This window comes from Lutra lutra, chromosome 1 (assembly GCF_902655055.1).
Source record: "Lutra lutra chromosome 1, mLutLut1.2, whole genome shotgun sequence".
NCBI lineage: Eukaryota > Metazoa > Chordata > Mammalia > Carnivora > Mustelidae > Lutra > Lutra lutra.
The window spans coordinates 97,481,025-97,499,852 of record NC_062278.1 but is presented as its reverse complement, the minus strand read 5'-3'; the positions used below and the strand labels follow the sequence as shown (position 1 = coordinate 97,499,852).

At 43.0% G+C, this 18,828-nt stretch overlaps 1 protein-coding gene across 1 annotated transcript; it reads left to right on the top strand.

Moving 5' to 3' along the window:
• Positions 1 to 620: 620 nt before the first annotated feature.
• TNFSF10 (TNF superfamily member 10) lies at positions 621 to 18,389 on the top strand. Its single transcript, XM_047730614.1, has 5 exons — positions 621 to 860; positions 6,514 to 6,651; positions 9,480 to 9,522; positions 15,514 to 15,618; positions 17,287 to 18,389. Exons 1-5 carry the CDS (start codon positions 636 to 638, stop codon positions 17,736 to 17,738), a joined length of 963 nt encoding a protein of 320 aa, XP_047586570.1. The 5' UTR covers positions 621 to 635; the 3' UTR covers positions 17,739 to 18,389.
• The last annotated feature ends 439 nt before the right edge of the window (positions 18,390 to 18,828 follow it).

Here is an 18,828-nt window from a genome sequence, read left to right as displayed (position 1 = left end):
GCCAGGCATGAGTAATTAATTCATTTCATCCACCAGCTATGCTTTGGGGGTAGGTGCTGCTATCATCCCTACTTCATGGATGCTGAAGTTTAAGGGCAAAGCCCTTAAAAACCCAGATAGGGTTTCACATCAGGAAGCAGCAGGGCCGACATCTACCTGCAGGCAGTCTGAGCCCCTGAGGTCGTTTGCTAAGCCCCACACCACGTGGCCTCCCAACCGAAGACACCAACTGGGCCGCTGAACTGCTGCACGGGGCCACCAAGTGACCTTGGAGAGATGACAAAGGAAGCTTCTCCCCCTGCAGCCTGCATCTCCGACTAGAGTGGCCTCTGCGGATGGTCAGATCTGTGGTCTGGCTCTCAGGGACCGGCTGCTGGGATGAGATGCAGCCTGGGAGCCCAGGAATGAGCACAGTCCCTGGGCAAGAGCACAGCCACAGGACCCCCAATGGGCCCCGAGCACTGGGGAAACAGCTGTTTGTCCTAACACACAGCCCTGCCAGTTTTTGAAAACAATTTTAATGTCTGTTTCCCTCCTTGGTCCCTAATATTCCCATAGAATGGAGAGAGCTTCCTGGAATTCTCCTTTCCCTAGCCTGTTGTTTTCAGTTTCATTTTGACTCTGTTTTTAAATAAATGAAACCCAAGAAGAGCTCCACCCCTGATCGTTGGTTCAACAGCAATAACCCGCTGTCGGCTGCCTTTGCCACAGTGAGACTTGGACAGGATCACAGCAAGATGCAGGCCCCGGGGGGCCCCAGCCCTGGGCAGACTTGCGTGCTGATTCTGATTTTCACCGTGCTCCTGCAGTCCCTCTGTGTGGCCGTGACTTACATGTACTTCACCAGGGAGCTGAAGCAGGTCAGTACCATGCACATCCCTGACAGAGGCGCTCAGCCACCCCGGGGGGTAACGACCTCTGTTTCCTCTTCTGGGAAAAAAAAAAAGTTCCCTCTCTCTGCCTGTAGACCCTAACTGCTAACGCATATGATTACCGAGGACCTTGCAAAAGTTTAAGTTGAAAGGACTGTATGAACAGAGTGGGGTTACAGAACTCGTTCTATCAGCTCCTGACAGATGCAAAAGCAAAACTCCTAGCATATTTATTTTTTCCCTCTTCATCAGTTTGTGCATTTTATAATACTAGCAATTGAACTAAAAAAATCGGCACTAAGTCTTGGAGCGTCATCGGGTTTGTCTTTTTCCTCCAAGACATGGGGTGGGGGGTAAGTCCGATCTTTGAAAAATGTTTTAGTTTGAGATCTGTGGCATTTCTGTGTGGACAACAGTGAAGATAGGAAGGACTGGCATTTGTCTGTTCCCTGGCCCCAGACATGTTATGCATAAAGTCTAGAATTAAGTCTGTTATCATATGGACTCCACATTTTATGTTCATGATAAAATAATTGAAAATAAAATGATTGCTCTATGTCTGTGGGTGGTCCAAGTGTGAATGCAGGTACATTTGACAGAGGGGGAAGAAAAACTTAGTACCATTTTAGTTCCTGCATTTCTCAACTATATAGAACTTTTGGAATCATGAATGCAAAATTGCTGAAAATAAACCAAGCCAGCTTTTGGGTTCTAATGTATGTTTTGACTAATTGTGTATTATATAGTAGAGAACTGTGAGTTGGAAGGAAATTTGGACACCCCCCATTTTATAGATGAGGAGACTAGAGACCCCCAGACAAAATGACATATCTAAGCTCAGACAGGGCTTTGGAAGCAGAGGAGAACTCAAGTCTTTGGGCTCCTAAAACACACCTTCCTCCTCTACGGAGTGTCTATAGAGTTAACATATTTGCACCCTTGGATGCCCCCTGCATCCTGCCACATTACGATAAAGCAACATTGCATCTGCCGGCTGGCTAGGAAATGCAAGTAGAAGGGACTCAGAAAAATAGGAATTATCTAAATGCCATAGAGTGAGGATCTGTTATGGAAATGCTGTTTGCATACCCTGTGGAGCATACATCTGGTTATCTCAAATAGTTGCAAAATTTTCCTTTGGAGTTGGATGAAGTAGACTCTTGTTTGATTTGCAAGGAATTATGAAAATGAGGGGCTATCCTTAGATGACCTGTAAAGTCAGCTTTGCTCTAGGGCACATTCAGAAGACCCCTGGATATTTGTAACTAAAACATCTGTGAAACTATAAACATGCCTCTAGTTCTAAGTCCACCTGAGAGTCTGGAATACAGCTGTGTTCGTGAGTTTGGAGCTAGCATGTCCTGACTATTGTTAGTTTTGCAGGATAAACAGAATGAGTCTGTCTCTATTGCGCAAGCCATTCCCTCGGTTTGCTGACATTACAAGTTGGCCAAGTTTTAAGACTGAATTAACTAATTATTGACTCATGCACTTCTCTGTGTATATGATCAAGTATTTTTTATTCAACTATAAAAATGGAAATTTTGAATAAAGCTTAACGTCTCCCCACATGCATACATTTTTCTTAATTGCATAGTTATATATGGATACATATACGTATAGCCATATGGAAGAATTCATGGAGAGTGCCAGAAAGGGGGGAGAATGAACAGATCTTCAGCCAATACTGTGTTCCAGAAACTTGGCAAGATATTGCTCTATTTGATCCTTGAACTTGTAAATAGAATTACTGAGCTCGTAACGAACTTGTAAATAGAATTGCCCTATTTTACAGATACATAAGGCACAAGGAATTAGATGATTTGCCCAAGATTATAAAACAGGTTAAGGGGAAAGCCCAATTTTGAGCCTTGGCATTAAATGAGTGCTCCATAAACTGCAGTCATAACTAGTGTTGAGAAGTCTCCTGCTGCCATCACCCTCTTCATCAGGAATGCTTGCAAGGAAAAGTGACTCTGCGTCTCTTTGGTTGACTGTGTAAAATTTGGAAAAGCATATTTAATGGAAGAATTAATTTCCTTAAACAGATCAGAGATTCTACTTGGGTTGATGAAAGTTCCCAGAAGGTAAGCTGAGCAAGGATTATAGAGAGCATGGCCTATGCAGGGCTGAGGAGCTCTGATCTGACCTTCACACATAAACACAAAGAAGCCTGTAGACTAGCAAGCCTGGATGCTAAATATGGGCTTAGCCTCTAAAGTTTATGTCTCTCTGAGAATATCTCGTGACAAGGGACTGCCTACCACTTTGGCATCATAGATGGGAAAGACAAAGGAGAAGGGGAGGCTTAGCCACCATTCATAAATGGTTCTTTATGCTGCTTGTGGTTCGCGGAAAATGATTCCTTAGGAACTCATGTCAGGGCAGGAGAGAAAGCCAGTGTCTCCACCTCGAAGTCTCTGAGCCAGCTGGCAAAGGAGTCCAACCTGCAGACCACAAGCCCTGCCAAGGACTGCCAAGGTTGGCCTTGGCCTAGACAATCACCATGTTTGTGATGGCACCAACCGCAGTCACGGTGGAAACCACCTGTCAGGGCTTCTGGGTCAGAAGAGCAGACGCTAGGTACAAAAGCTCTCCGAGTGGCGTGCAGATGAAAATAGCACACATGACTCCCCAGCCTCCAACACCCAGATGTGGCTAATGAGAGACTAGCTCTGGTCTGAAGCATGCTTCAAGAAATTCATGCTTTGAAGTGGGAAGGATGTGGGAAAAAAGGACAGAGAGGGACTCATCACATTAATCATCATGAATCATTCTTGAAACAACCATGGTACCCCCTTACTCACGCAGCTAGTCACCAGCCCTGGCCAAAGCCTGGAGAAGAAACCACCAAATATGAAAACGCAAGAAACATGTGGGGCTGGGGAGGAGTGCTGGGCTTTCCCTTGGGGTTTTAATTATTCAGAAACCAGTATTCATGCATAAAATGTGTAGAAGGTGAAATACCAAAATGTTGATCATTGTGATCTCTAGACTGTATGATTAAGGATGTCTTTTTTCCTTTTCTATGTTTTATAAATTCTCTACCATGAATGCCATAAAAATATCTATGCTATCTATATATGATTTTTAAGTAGGCTTTAAAAACGTGACATTTTTATACAGTCTTAAGAGAAAACAACCATGCATGCAATTGCCCACATACAACCCTGAAAACAAGAGATATCATCGAGAGGTTATTTAAGAACTAGGATCAGGGTGATTTTAGTGGGTTTTTTGTTGATTTTTCATTTAGAAAAGCATTCTTTGCTTTTTTATATTTTGCAGGTTGCCCATATACCACCAATGGTTCTAGGCTTCATTAAATTTGGGGTAACAGAGGAGTCACATTAGCTTGTCAGCCTCCCTCCCATATAGGCCTAGGATCTTATGCGACAGGGTTCTCCCTCCCACCTCCTGGAGGTGTTTCTGGAAAATCCCCAGAGGGTGTCCAGAACCACTCAGCAGCAGCTGGTTCTGGCCTGGGCTGGGCCCTGCGGCATTTCCACCCTCTCAGACTCCCCTTCAGTTCCCAGGAAGCTTCCAGCTACCATGACTGCGGGGGGCCCCAGGCAGCTCTCAGCTCTGCCTTCTCCTGCCCCTGGTCCTAGCTTCTCCTGTTCTTCATCTTTTTGTGATGAGAGAGCTTCCAGCTGCTGTGAAGAAAAGAAATCCTCCTCCTCTCTGTGTCATGCACACCTTTTCATGTCCACAAGTTATAGGCGTTTGTGAGCCTATTTATTCAGTTTCATCAGACCAATGTCTGGGCAAAGAACACCCATACTGGTTGTCCCGGGACAGGGTCCAATGTAGGTAACTTGCTCTTCCTGGAACCACCCTCTGGGCTTTGTACTGAATCCAGCTCCTCCTCTCTGACCCTCCCCACCCCCAGTTGCGGGATATGTTCTCCTATTTCTAAAGCATACCTAATCGAGTTCCTAGGAAATGCTTTTTAGCTCCCACGTATATTGGAGATGCAAGTAGATGTCTATAGGAGACGAGCATGGTGGGGAGGGAACAAATCAGTGTTGTTAACTCCACACAGCTTAGGCGGCCCCAGCTGTCACCATAGTACATCTACTAACAGGAGAATGTTTGACTCTTGTAATTAAAGGCAGGAAGAAAGAAAGTAAACATTTATTTAAAAGTAAATGAATGTTCTGTGCCAGAGTCTGTGGAAGGAATTCGTCAACTCAGATTTGTGCTTTTGCACTTGAGGGAGCTTCGTCAAATGTCTGAGGGGCACGTGGCTGGGCCCAGAACAATGTGACTCTGACTGGGACCTCGCACAAACAAATTATTTTGATTTGGAATGAGATTGTCTTTTTATAGGAAGGAGCATCATTAAGTTTGATCTTTCCTTCAAGCTTTGGTGTCCCTTAAGTTCAAACAATAGATAAAAATGGCCATTTATTTCTCCAGAGAAAAGCAATTCAGATTTGCACAGGGAAATAACAGCTCCTCGATCCCAGTTGTTAAAAACAAAAACAGGAAAAAAGAAAAAAAAGAACTAATGTCTGACCTCGAATGGACTTCCCGTTTTCCTTTGTAAAATTAACCAGTTGTCAGCCTAGAATGTGCTGGATGGTTTGGGATGTGTGCGTGCACACGTTTGTGTTTGTGTTTGTGTTTGCGTGCGTGCGTGCGTGCGTGCGTGTGTGTGTGTGTGTATTTGATATCAGGCTAGTACTTTGTTGACAGTTACCTGACCATTATAAATGCTTGTTCTCAATCGGAAGGAGGGGTGAACCTTCAAATGGTGTTTCAAGTGTCTGTAGATGAATCCCTAACTAGTGTGGACATTTAATAAAACAGCGTTTAAGATTTCCAATGGAAATATATTCTAGATTCTACCATCCAGAGGAGTAGAATTCACAAAAGTAACTAGAATTTACTCAATACCAGAAGCACGGATTGAGAAAAAGAACATTACCTGCACCCCAAAGGCCCTGAAGGATTTGTTTACTTTTTTATTTAGGATCCTGGAATTTAAATGGACTCTATTGCCTACTGTTCATTTCTTTTCTTTCTTTCTTTCTTTTTTTTTTTTTTAAATTTGAGAAAGAGAGAATTTGAGTGGGAAGGGGCAGAGGGAGAGAGAGAATCTTAAGCAGGCTCCATGCTGAGCCCAGAGCCCAGCACAGGGCTTGATCTCACAACCCTGAGATCATGACCTGAGCCGAAATCAAGAGTCAGATGCTTAACAGACTGAGTCACCCAGGTGCCCCTCTATTGCATACTTTATACCTAGGTGGTTTCCCATCTTTGGAATGGGATCCTCCCCATCCCAGAGTTGGAAATGATCTCAAAGATCACCACAATGAACCAGCTCAAAGATCAAATGAAAAACAGACACAGAAGAGAAGAAGCAGTTTGTTGAGGGACACATTGGGGCAGCGAAGGGCATTGTGACCCAGGCTGTCTGGCCCACACCTGTAACCTTTCCACCATATCCAGCTGCTTCCTTGTATTCACCAAACAAAGGACAGCATGCCTACTTCTATTTCAAGCCATGAGCTTATCTCAGGTGCCAAGACATCTTTGAATCTGTCATCCATCAGTTCCCATCACTTAACTTGTAAATGAACAAAAATAAAAAGCTCTTGTGCCTAATATTGTGTTCTACTCCATCTTAACCCAGATGCAGGACAAGTACTCCCGAAGTGGCATTGCCTGCTTCTTAAAGGAAGACGACATCCCATGGGACCCCCATGATGAGGACAGTATGAACAGCCCCTGTGGACAAGTGAAGTGGCAACTCCATCAAGTTGTTAGAAAGGTAGGTGGGCCACCAGGTCCCTCCACCAGCAGGCGTGGAAGGTCACAGGACAGGGAACACTTAAGAGCATCGAGTGGAGATGCTGCATTTTGCAAAGGAGGAAACTGAGGCCCGGAGTATTTAAGTGATTTTTCCCCAAATTCATAGAACTAGGAGAAAGTGGAACAGCACCAAACAGTGGGTCCTGGCTGACTCCTTGGTCTTGAATTCATTCCTCTACTCGATCCTCCCCATCTAGTCTAAACTTTTCATCTCCCATCGTAGAAATTGAGGCACAGACAGGGCAGTGTGTTCAAGGTCACACGACAATAAAAGACGTGTGTGATTTTTTTTGTTGTTCAGAAGACAGACGAAGTCGTGTACTGGTGTTTTTATACTCTTCCAATCTTGTTGATCTCTGGAATTAAATATATATTTATTTTTGTATGCATATAGAGATGAAGAAAGAGGAAAGGAAGAGGGAAGAAAGAGAAACTTTGAGAAATTGAAGGTGATGACATCTTGATTTATAGTTAATAAATAACCAATTACAAAATATGTTTGTAGAAGTTGCTTAAACAGGATCCCTAGCAAAAACTCTCTGTCAGCAAACAGTTTATTTCATTAAATTACATAATTTTACCTTCTGCCTGTCCAGAAAGGTCAGGATGAGAACATGGGTATGAAAATAACTCTGTAAACCGTGATACAACATCATTATTAAAAAAAAAAAAAAAATGCTGGGGACATTCCCAGGGCAGGAAGGAGGTGTGTTTTGAAGATATGATTGCAAGCCCATTGTTTGGTGCTCGGTCTGTCTTTGCATAGAAACTGTCGTGCTTGTGGTTAGGGCTCCAATTTATAACCCATGCAATCCTCACAGTAGAGCCCAGATGTCCTCTAGGATGCCATTTCTATGAGAAATGGAATCTGACCTCACGCGGAGGCCAGGGCAGGGCGCCCACTGCACACAAGCTGTACAGAAGCAGCTTGACTCCATTGCCCCAGGTGGTCAGGTGCTGAGGACCAGGAAGTCTGGGGCTGGGGTGGAGGGGCGGGGCAGGCGCCGGGTGGTGGGCAGGGAGTGGGGGCATCCTGAGAAGACTGAGGAATGGGACTCAGCAGTCCCTGGGGTTGGTGGGGGCAAACCCATGGGTGGCAGGGGAGAGAAACTCAGAGCAAGAGCAGAAATCTGGAGCCTGAGGAGGGGGCTGGATGCTGGGGCCAGGAGTGTGGGGAGGGTAGAGAAGTAGTGGGAGTAGACTTCACATACCTCTTCCTGCTGTTCTCTCTCTCCCTCCCATTCTCCCACACTGCCACTCACTAGAATAGGGAGAGGCTGGGAGAGGACACAGATGGGTGGTCAGGGTAGGGGGGAATGATTTCCCATTTTTTTCAGGTGCCATTAATGGAACAGATTATTTTCCAGTAAACATCCTAAAATTCCATATGGTATGTCATTTAATCCTCAGAACAGCTCTTTGAGAAAGGAATCCAAACTATTATCTTCCTCTCTCTCTCTTTTTAAAATGTATTCATTTATGTTAGAGAGAGAGAGAATCTGAGGGGGTGGGGTAGAATCTCCAGCAGACTCATCACTGAGTGTGGAGCCCGACTTGGGGCTGGATCCCATGACTCTGAACCTGAAATCAAGAGTCTGACACTCAACTGACTGGGCCCCCTCTTACTCTTCTCCTTTTTTTTAATTAGATGACGAAATTAAAGTTCACATCAGTTAAGTAACTTGAGCAAAGTCTCCCAGAGCTAGTGATTGACACATTTGCATCTGGACCATCTGACCAGACTGTTGTTATTATTTTATTATGCTTCCCACACTACAGGAATTACCCTTCTCTCTTTCCTGCTGCTCCTCCTTCTTCCTTCCTTCCTTCCTTCTACTCCAGAATGAGAGAGAAAGAGAGACCATGCTGAGGCCACTGCTGGCTTCCCTCCTCCCCCCCATGCCCATTGTGCCAGAGGTGGACCTGCCCTTACTGGGTCAGGGCTTGAGACCAAGGGAAAAACAGAGAGTTTCTGGTTTGGGGTGGGAATATAGAGGAGGAGAGTTTCTGGCAGTTTCAAAAGGGACAACAGTGGCAGGAAAGGAGGTCAGTTGCAGGAAAGGATGGACAAAGGCCCAGGGGACAGAACTAAATGGAGGGAACTTCAGAAGCCACAGCTGCGCTCAGTATTAGCTCATCTAATAGAAAGGTTAAGGTTTCCCTCTTTCTTACTGATTTTCCCCACAGGTTAGTACAAAGAAGGTGATGCTAGCTGTTTAGAAAAGGTATTGGCATGTGGTAAAACATGTTTATGTGAAGAATGCCCTGGCCACAGGTCAGAAACGAGAGAATGGCACAGTGTTGCCAGGTCCGGCCTTGGTGGGCTCTGTATGTCCAATGTGCCTTACACCTTGAGGCTTGGGTCTGCCCAGCCATTCAAAGCCTCTGAACACTGTTCCGCAGTGCACTTAACCCACACACTTGCCTGCAGACTCACGCCCCACATGGAGAAAGCGAGGAGGCCTGGGGGCCACATCCAGTAGCCACAAGGAGGTTTGGGGAACATTAGCCTCATCTACCTTGCCAGATGGCACCTTCCTCCTGGGCCGGTGTGGTCTTTGAAGGCCCCCTCCAGAAACAGAACTTTCCACAGCTGCCTCTGCCTCAGTGTTCACCCCAGCTCCACCCTACCCCACGCAAACCCTGTGCTTGGACATCTAAAGCTTCCGAGGTTCCTCTCTGGCGTAGAAAGGACATCTTAGACATCAGCAAGAAGGGCCATAGACATTCTGTAGTCAGTTGAAATTTTTAGGGAAATTAACAAGCTTTATTCAATACTGTTTGCAGATGATTTTGAAAACCTATGAGGAAACCATTCCTACAGTTCCAGGTAGTATTTTTTGTTTGTTATTTTAATTTTCTGCTGTAGACTTCATGATGGGGTGAATGGCTCTCCAGCCCTTTTCCTCCACTCCCTTCCACGCATCCCCCCTCAGACTGTGATTCAGTGTCTCAAGCCACTTGATTCTATCTTTCTCTTTGCATTGGCCATTAGGAAGCTTAGAGCCAAACCTGGGGCCCCAACTGCGGTCAAAACTTTATTTCTTCTGAATCTTGTTTTCCCACCATGAATTTCCTTTTCACCTCAATTTCTTCAGTTATTTATTTTTTACTTTCAAATGTGTTGTAAGTAAGTCATCTAAATCCTTTCTGGAACATGGCTGAAAGTAAGATAAATGAGGGCCCAACATGACCCATCTTCTCTGCTTCTGACCACTACGAGGCTCTATGACTTTCTTTACGCAAGGGCCTCTCGCTTTCCCAGCAATCATTTACCACCCCCCCCACTTCTCATCCTGTGGTCTCTCAGCCACAGCCACCTTCCTGTTCGAGGTCAGTAGCCTGCTTCAACCCACATTCTCTTTGAGGGCTATTACCCAGGCTGCCTTCTTCCTGGCTTCTCATATAACTAACTCCTTTTCATTCTCATCTTATCATCTCATTACCTCTTCAGGGAATATTCCTCTGCCTACCTTTCTAAGTAAGTTCCCCCACACCCTGCTATTTCTATCACATTTTCTTGTGTATTTTCTTTTATTTTTATATATATATTTTTTTTATCTGTGTGCTCTCTGATTCCCTACTAGATTAAAGATCTGCAAAGATTGAATGAATGTCTGTTTCTCTCATCTGTCTACACCTAGTACCTAACCTGATGCTCGAAACCTAGGAGATTCTTTATCTCCCTGGCCCTGGGGGGTAATACCTTATGTGTATGTGTGTGTGTGTGTGTATTTTGATTGAGATGAAATTCACATAGCATACAAATAACTTTTGGGGGCACCTGAGTGGCTCAGTTGGTTAAGTGGCTGCCTTCAACTCAGGTCATGATCCCAGGTTCCTGGGATAGAGGCCCACATCAGGCTCCTTGCTCATTGGGGAGCCTGCTTCTCCCTCTTCCTCTGCCTGCCTGCTGCTCCCCTTGCTTGTGCTCTCTCTCTCTCTCACTATCTCTTTCTCTGTGTCAAATAAATAAACAAATAAAAATCTAAAAAAAACCAAAAAACAAGTAACTCTTTTTTGAGGTATCATTCTCATTTTATTTTTTACTGAAATATAGTTGACATACAATATTATACTTCATGTGTATACCATAGTGAGTTGACATTTACATATATTACAAAATGCTGACTACAATAAGTATGGTTACTATCACCATACCGAGTAATTACAGTATTAGTGACTATCTTCCCTATACTGCATTTTATGTCGCCATGACTTTCTTGTTTTGTAACTGTACCTCTTAATCTCCTTCACCTGTCTCACCCTTCTCCCCAACCCACTCCCTGGCAGCCACCAGTTGGTTCTCTGAATTTATGTGTCTGTCTTGTTTTGCTTGTTGGTTTGTTCTTAGATTCCACATACAAGTGAAATTTTACATTATTTGTCTTTATCTGTCTGACTTATTTCACTCAGCATAATACCCTCTAGGTCCGTCCGTGTTGTCTCAAATGGCTCGATTTCCTTGTCTTTTCCGGCTGAGTCATGTTCCATTGTGTGTACCACGGCTTCTTTACCCACTCATCTACGGGGGGACACTTGGGTTGCTTCCAGATCTTGGCCCTTGTAATCATGTTGCAGTGAACATAAGGGAGCATATATCTTTTCAAGATAGGGATTTCGTTTGCCTTTTCTTGGGATAAATATCCAGAGGTGGAATTGCTGGATTGTATGGCTTTTCTATTTTTAGTTTTTTGAGGCACTTCCATGCTATTTTCCAGAGGGGCTGCCCTGATTTACCAGCAGTTCCGTGGGGCTCCCTTTCCCCCACATCCTGGCCAACACTTGTTGCTTGTCTTTTTGTTATTAGCTGTTCTGACAGGTGTGCAGACAGCTCATGGTGGTTATGACTTGCATTTCCCTGATGATGGGTGATGTTGGGCATCTTTCCACGGCAGGGCAGGAGCAAGTGTCGGGGGATGCTGGTCTCGGCCAAGCTGCTGTAGAGGGGCTTCTACCAGGAGGGACAGAGTGGGTGGGGGCAGGTCCACAGGGCAATGCCAGGACCAGGCAAGGTGCTAGCAAGGTTGGTGGAGAGAGTCAGAACTGGCACCGGTCAAGCTGGCTAGAGAGAAGGAAGGCAAGAGAAAAGGCCGCCAGCACTTCTGTTCCCAAAGAAACTTCTTGTAGAGCCTTGCCTTTCTATCACATGCCCTGAAGTTAGGAAGAAATCTCCTTCACATCTGGCCCAGGCACTTTTGAATCCACTGCCTCTGTGCTGGGTCTTGGAGTGAGTTTTTGTGCAAGCCCTTTGAAAGCAGAGTCTCGGTTTCCTCCAGCCCTCTGGCTCTCCTGGAGGTGAGCCCCACTGATTTTCAAAGCTGGACATTGTGAGAGCTGGTCTTCCCAGGGCAGGCCCCAGGCGCGGGGAACAGTGTCCCATGTGGGGCTTGAATCCCTCGCTCCCCAGGGGGAGTTTCCATACCTACGTATCTCCTTACCGCTTGTAAACCACCTTGCCTTGCAGGTGAGTCCTGATGAGACCTTGACCCTGCCCCTTTCAACTCTTCTCCATGTGGCTTTTTCTTTATATCTTTGACTATGAAGAGCTGTTCTGCTAGTCTTCAGGTCCTTCTCAGAGAGAATTACTCTATATGTAGTTGTCTTATGGAACCTCGACTGGATCCTAGTGGAAGAACCAGGCACTGGAGACCTTGGAGGATGGGAGGTTTATTTAATACTGGCAGGTTCAGAGGAGAGTAATCTCCCAAGGTCAGCCACCAGCACAAACAAAGGGGATAGTTTATACACTTTTACTTCTGTATCTGTGCCACTTCTGTATGCTTGGCAGCCAGGCAGGAAGGAAAACCCAGAATGGCCCTGGGGCCAGGACTGGGATTCCCCTGTGGGATTGGTCGGCCACCTTAGAATACAGATTTCCCTTATCAGTTGTAGCCTTGATGTGTCCATGGGAGGATGTGAGCTCGGGATCCTCCTACTCCACCACCTTTGAGAATGTTATGGTCAACCATTTTGAAGGCCCAATTTAGTGGCAGATAGCACATTCACAATATTGTGTCACCTCCCTCTCTCTCCACATAGAAGGCTCTTAATGCGTATTTTTAAATGAATACATAAGTCAATAAAACTACTGGATAAAATTTGCTACTTTTTCACATTTGGCTCACTGTAGCCCCATTTTCCCATACTAATGGCCATGGAGGCCTGAATGCACATACTGGAGACTGCCGTCCTGGGGCACACCAGCCTGGCAGAGAAGAAACCGTTCTCTAAGTGTTGCAAAGATGTCTTTCTACTTTTCAACTCTCCTTTTTCGATACCATAAGCTTCTTCATTGCTTAACAACTCCCATTTTTCTTTATTAAATACGCTTTATGAAACATGAAGGATAAGACCTGTTCCCAGGGTCTACACATTCTTTCTGAAAATTTCCATGAAACTGGTAATCAGAACAGTGAACACTCCCCTTCTTCTGATGAGGCAAAACCGATCCCTGGTCTACAGAAGATGCATGTACTATTTTCAGTGTTGTAAGAAGAATACTCTTCTCTATTCATCACACTAAGATGTAGAAATCAGGTACTAATCAGTAGACGAAGGTGCATTCATGACACACAAACAGACATATTCACGGGTTCCTTTTCCACATGTTGTCTGCTATAGCCAGTAGGAAATCTTGTCTTTGTTTGTTTGTTTATTTTTAGAAATGTCCTCTTTAGAATTTGCTTTTGTGTTTAGGCTTCCCTGAATCTTCACAATGACCTCTAAATGTAAGATATTTATAATTAAATTCATCTTCTGCATATTTTAAAACAAGGTGCTAAGGTCTAGGGCAGGCAAAGCATTATGAATTATTAAACAGTAGAAGTTAAAGGTGAATGGACACATCAACCTTGAAAGCTGAGCATTCTGGGAGTATTATGTAGTTGTCCATGCATCCCCATGATACATTTGGTCTTCAGGACTGTACAAATGCCCATCTATCCTGAATTAAGTAACAACTTGTACAAGATGGGTGGAAGAGATTCTTATTTCCTATTCATTCCTTTCCTGTGAAATTTTACCACCTCCTTTCTGTTCCTCTTCCTCCTAGCCTTGATTAAGACCTCCTGTTCTCAGTCCTGATCAGTTATAGTCTGGTAACTTGCCAGTCTCCAACCCTTCCAACTTCTACCCATCAAACCTTACTTTGAGATAGGATAGCCTAAAGCACAACACATTATCTCTTCATTTCCCCTACCAAAATCTTTCAGAGTCCTACCGTGTCCTATATAATCCAAATCTCTTAGCTTAACATTCAAACCCTCCATCATTTGGCTCCCCATTTAAGCCTGAATCTGAACCCCTTCTATGCTGCAGCCCAGGAATGCTTTGTGTATCCTGCCTGTGGCCCCTGTCCTCGATCTCTGAAAATGCCCTTCTCCCATTCTTTCCCAAGTCTGCCCATGCTCATCCTCTTCAGATCGTTATCCTCACACCTCAAATATTTGCTTGCATTCATTTGTCTCTAATTCTTTCTCCTTGTTCCTAAAGGAGCGCCTGGCATAGATGTGATGGGCACCTTGGTTTGTTGGAGTAAGCCTTAGCACAAAACCCTCCCCTGACCTCAGTCCTCCAATAAAGAGGACTCTTTCCCTCTTCTGAACACCCATCACCCTTAATTTATATTTATTTATTTATATTTATTATTATGTATTTTGTGTGTGTGTGTGTGTGTGTGTGTGTGTATTTGTATTTCTCACAAGTAAAATTTCACTGTCTAGTTCATATCTCTCCTAAAAGACAGTAAGTCCTTTGAGGGCTCAGTCTGTGTAATTAGTGTTTAAACAGTGATTTGCAACCCCTCTCTATTACAGTGCAGTACCTCATTGCTGGCAATGTTTTCTTTCTTTCTTTCTTTAAGATTTTATTTATTTATTTGACATAGAGAGAGAGACAGAGAGAGAGACAGTGAGAGAAGGAATACAAGCAGGGGAAGTGGGAGAGGGAGAAGCAGGCTTCCCGCGGAGCAGGGAGCCCTATGTGGGGCTCGATCCCAGGACTCTGGGATCATGATTTGAGCCAAAGGCAGATAGGTGTTTAATGACTGAGCCACCTAAGCACCACTTGGCAATATTTTCTTGATGATAAATATCATTTATTGTAACCAGTGTAAGCACACTGGGGAAGTTTGAACTGATTTTCTGAAAAGGGGAGTTTGCTGAATTTGTGTATTTAAAGGCTGCTCCAAAGTACTGCAGAAAGTGATCAATAAGTCTTATTTGCTTATTCTTATCTAGTGAATTAGTGACTTTATTTTTATATACTGATTATCATGACCAGTATGCCAATTCATGTTTCCTTTGAGGGGCCAGGCGTGGGGGATAACTGTTGGATACCAGTTTGTAGCATCTATGGACCATTGTTCTCACCATTGCTCCTTTAGAATCAGGATCGCTCTGTTTCTATATATAACTCAAAGTGGAAATTCATCAGTGCTTGGTTATTTGTGTACATTGAATGACTCAGCAGAATTATTACATGTCCCCAGCTATTTATTTATTTGTTTGTTTGTTTGACTTAGAAAGGGCCAGAATCTTCATTTTGTTATATTCTGGATGGGCCTCACCTTTGAGATGCCAGTGAATTCTAACCTAAGCTACTGCTTATTCTTCTCATCTAAAATACTTTCAAAATTAAACATAAGCAGGAATCAATGGATGATCATATTAAAGTGTAGGCTATTTTGATGAAAGCCCATACAATCAACTTTGGAAGCCCAGTGTGCTTACAATGTCTGACCGACAGCAGTTCTGAATAACAATGTTTTTGAAAAGTGGTTTGACAACTGATAAAATTCTTTATCATTTTTCTTTTTTAGAAAAACAGCTAAATATTCCTAGCCTAGTAAGTGAAAGGAGTCTTCAGAGAGCAGCAGCTCACATAACTGGAAGTAGCCGGAGAAGAAGCTCGTTTCCAGTTCCAAGTAAGAGAAAAAACAAATATAGGCTAAAAGGAAGGCAATGGAAAAATTTGTCCCAGATAGTTTACTCTTTTAACTTGTCTATGAAATGTTGATATGGTTAGCTACAAAATGCTCCGTGGTAATGGGGGCTCAGATTGCTTCTTTTCAGAAGCAAGATTACAAGACAAATGAAAAATTATGTGGTGGGAGAACTTTGTCTTTGAGTTTCCCATACTCATATTTGTGCTTTTCTTCTTCTTCCTCAAAGTAATTTCTCTCACTCCCATCAAATCTTCCTCCTCTTCAAAAGTTCTAATCAGTTATTTACTTTCACCATGAGTCACTAGGTATTCCTTGTGGCATTTGTATTTGGTTGAATTATGGGAAGCTGCCAATATTTGACCATTTTTCACTCACAGACATGTCAATTTCATAGGGTTTAGCCAAATATGATAAGTCTATTTCTTACCTGAAGAACTGTTTTCTACGCAGTGCTGTAACAGTAAGGGAGTCCTGTGGTCTAAATCCCCATGCTGGAATACCAGCTCCTCTTTACCTAGATATATGTTTTGAGCAAATTACCTAATCAAATCAAGCTTCAGTTTCTTCACATACAAAGTAGAGATAATCTTTACATCATAAAATGCTGAAGATTAGCACAGTTGAAATTCCTATGTATTTTAAGTACTCCATAAATAGTTGCTTTTCCTATTATGAAAGGTTTCATCCCAAGTTAAAGAAATTTCAGATGTTACTTAAAATATGAAAAGATTGTGGGATTTTTTTTTCATTTTTTGATGAGGACAGTTGTCTTCCTGGTAATCCTGAATTCTTGCTTTATGAATGATTGACATGTTCTGCCTATGAGTGAGATCGTTATTATAATGTTACTATTTACTACTCAAACAAGAAAAACTTGTTTTTACACTATTGAAAAACTAAATTTTGCACCAATCCTGGAGATGGGTCCAAAGTTTAAAGGAATATCATATTTTAGAAGGGCCCTTTTTCACTCAAAGTCTTTGGGAGTTAAAGATCCAAGGGTCTGAAGATCTTTAAATCTGGGCTCTCTTTGCCCAACCGTGTGCCCTGTCTTATTGTGGACTAGAAATGCTTTCTGCTTGAATGGTGCCATTGACTCTGGATTGTGGAGAAAGACCAAGAAGGAACCCAAAGAGACCCAAAGAAATTGCAATAAGTTCTGAGCTCCAGGCTTAAGGAAATAGATATGTTTCTTTTGGTTTCCTTATTTGTTACTCATTTGAACTCACCAGCATAGGAAGGTAGGTAGGGGTGTGGGATAGAAGTTTTGCCCAAGAGTCAAGATTGCCATTTGAGTTAATCATCACCTAAGCTACAGTTTACAGCTGAGTGTGGCATAAATAAAAACCTTTAAAAAATAAAAAAATAAAATAAGTAGAGCTGAGTGTGGCAGATGTGGCCTAAGTGGTGGATGAGGTGGAAAGTAAGGGACTTCCAACAGATCACAATCATACAATACCCTCCAGATTCCTATAAGACTGAAATTTGGAATCCTTGTAAGATTGAAGGAGCAAGCAGTTTATATTAGATTGAAAGTCTTCAAAATCCCAATCCAAAAATTGGCTAGGCACTCAGCTACTGAGATCATTCTTACCTTTGTTACAAACTTCTTTCTTTTAATTTTCTTTCTCCCTGAACTTCATCCAGGCTCCAAGAATGAAAAAGCTTTGGGCCAGAAACTAAACTCCTGGGAGTCATCGAGAAAAGGACATTCATTCTTAAATAATTTGCTCTTGAGGAATGGAGAGCTGGTTATCCATCGAAGGGGGTTTTATTACATCTATTCCCAAACATACTTTCGGTTTCAGGAACCTGAGGAAATTTCAGGAACAAGTTCAACAGAACAGAACAAAAAGAAAAACAAACAAATGGTACAATATATTTACAAATACACAAGTTATCCTGACCCTATACTGCTGATGAAAAGTGCTAGAAATAGTTGTTGGTCTAAAGATTCTGAATATGGACTCTATTCCATCTATCAAGGTGGGATATTTGAGCTTAAGGAAAATGATACAATTTTTGTCTCTGTAAATAATAAGCAATTGATTGACATGGACCGAGAAGCCAGTTTTTTCGGGGCCTTTTTAGTTGGCTAATTAATCTGCAAAGAAAAAACAATATTCTCAAAGTGACCCTTCACAAAAAGTAAGGAAATCTGAGCAAAGCCGCTTCAACCAGAAGACCCAAAAAGCAACACACGCTTCTCTAATATCTCTGAAAATGACCAAGTCATTTTAAGAAAGCGAAATTCCCAAAGACCTTTCAGGGGTCTACAAGATATCAGTTTGCTCGCAGAAATCTAGAAGATTCTGTTTCCAAACACTTGTGTAGCAATCAACAGCTGTCTTTATTATCTACTCTTGTGAGGATTCCAGAAGAAATATTAATGATCCATCTCTTTTTTTGGAGGCTCCACACTGGCTGTGTGGAGGCCAACACGGGGCTTGAACTCACAACCCTGATGTCAACGCCTGAGCTGAGATCAAGAGTCAGACATTTAACCAACTGAGTCACCCAGGCCCCCAGTGATCCATCTCGTAAGTAGTACATCACCTTGGTCATTTCCAGGTTACCATAACGGACAACAAGGAGAACCACTAAAAGGTCATGATATTGGGAGGTAGCCTCTGTCAATATATGGGATGTGCAAAGGGTGTTTGCGTCATGCATGACCTTACAGGAGTTATCTCATACACCTGGATTTGATGGAGATAAGAACATTCTACTCAAAATAATATCATTTTGTTTAAAAAAAAAAAAACTAAATTTATGCTCAGTGAACAAGGAATTACTTCTGAATGGCTTGTGATTTTCACTACCAAAAGTCAAGCTGACCCAAAGTACTGATAATATTTTTGATAAAGGACTCCATAACGAATGAACAGCTAATCAGAACAAGGGAATTTGGTCTCATGGGAGCAGGAAGAGAAATGGGAAAGTGGAAACACCAAAAACAGGTAAATTCGCAGAGAAGAGCCTAGGAAAGATCTGATCCCCACCTCCCACCCCCTACCCCATCCTCCACTACCAAATGTCATTGTCTAGTATACATCTGCTTAAGGTTGAATCAGTTATTTGCCTCAGCCAGAAGAGGAGCAATTGCTTTTATCTGCCAAAATTGTGACACAAAACATTTTATTTCACCATTTAATCTAGCCAGTTGGAAAAAAATTAGTTGGAGTATTT

Coding starts and splice junctions, on each gene's coding strand:
- TNFSF10 (XM_047730614.1), top strand. CDS start 636: ATGAAACCCAAGAAGAGCTCCACCCCTGATCGTTGGTTCAACAGCAAT. Junction 6,652..9,479: donor TCCATCAAGTTGTTAGAAAG/GTAGGTGGGCCA, acceptor TACTGTTTGCAG/ATGATTTTGAAAACCTATGA. Junction 15,619..17,286: donor AAGCTCGTTTCCAGTTCCAA/GTAAGAGAAAAA, acceptor AACTTCATCCAG/GCTCCAAGAATGAAAAAGCT.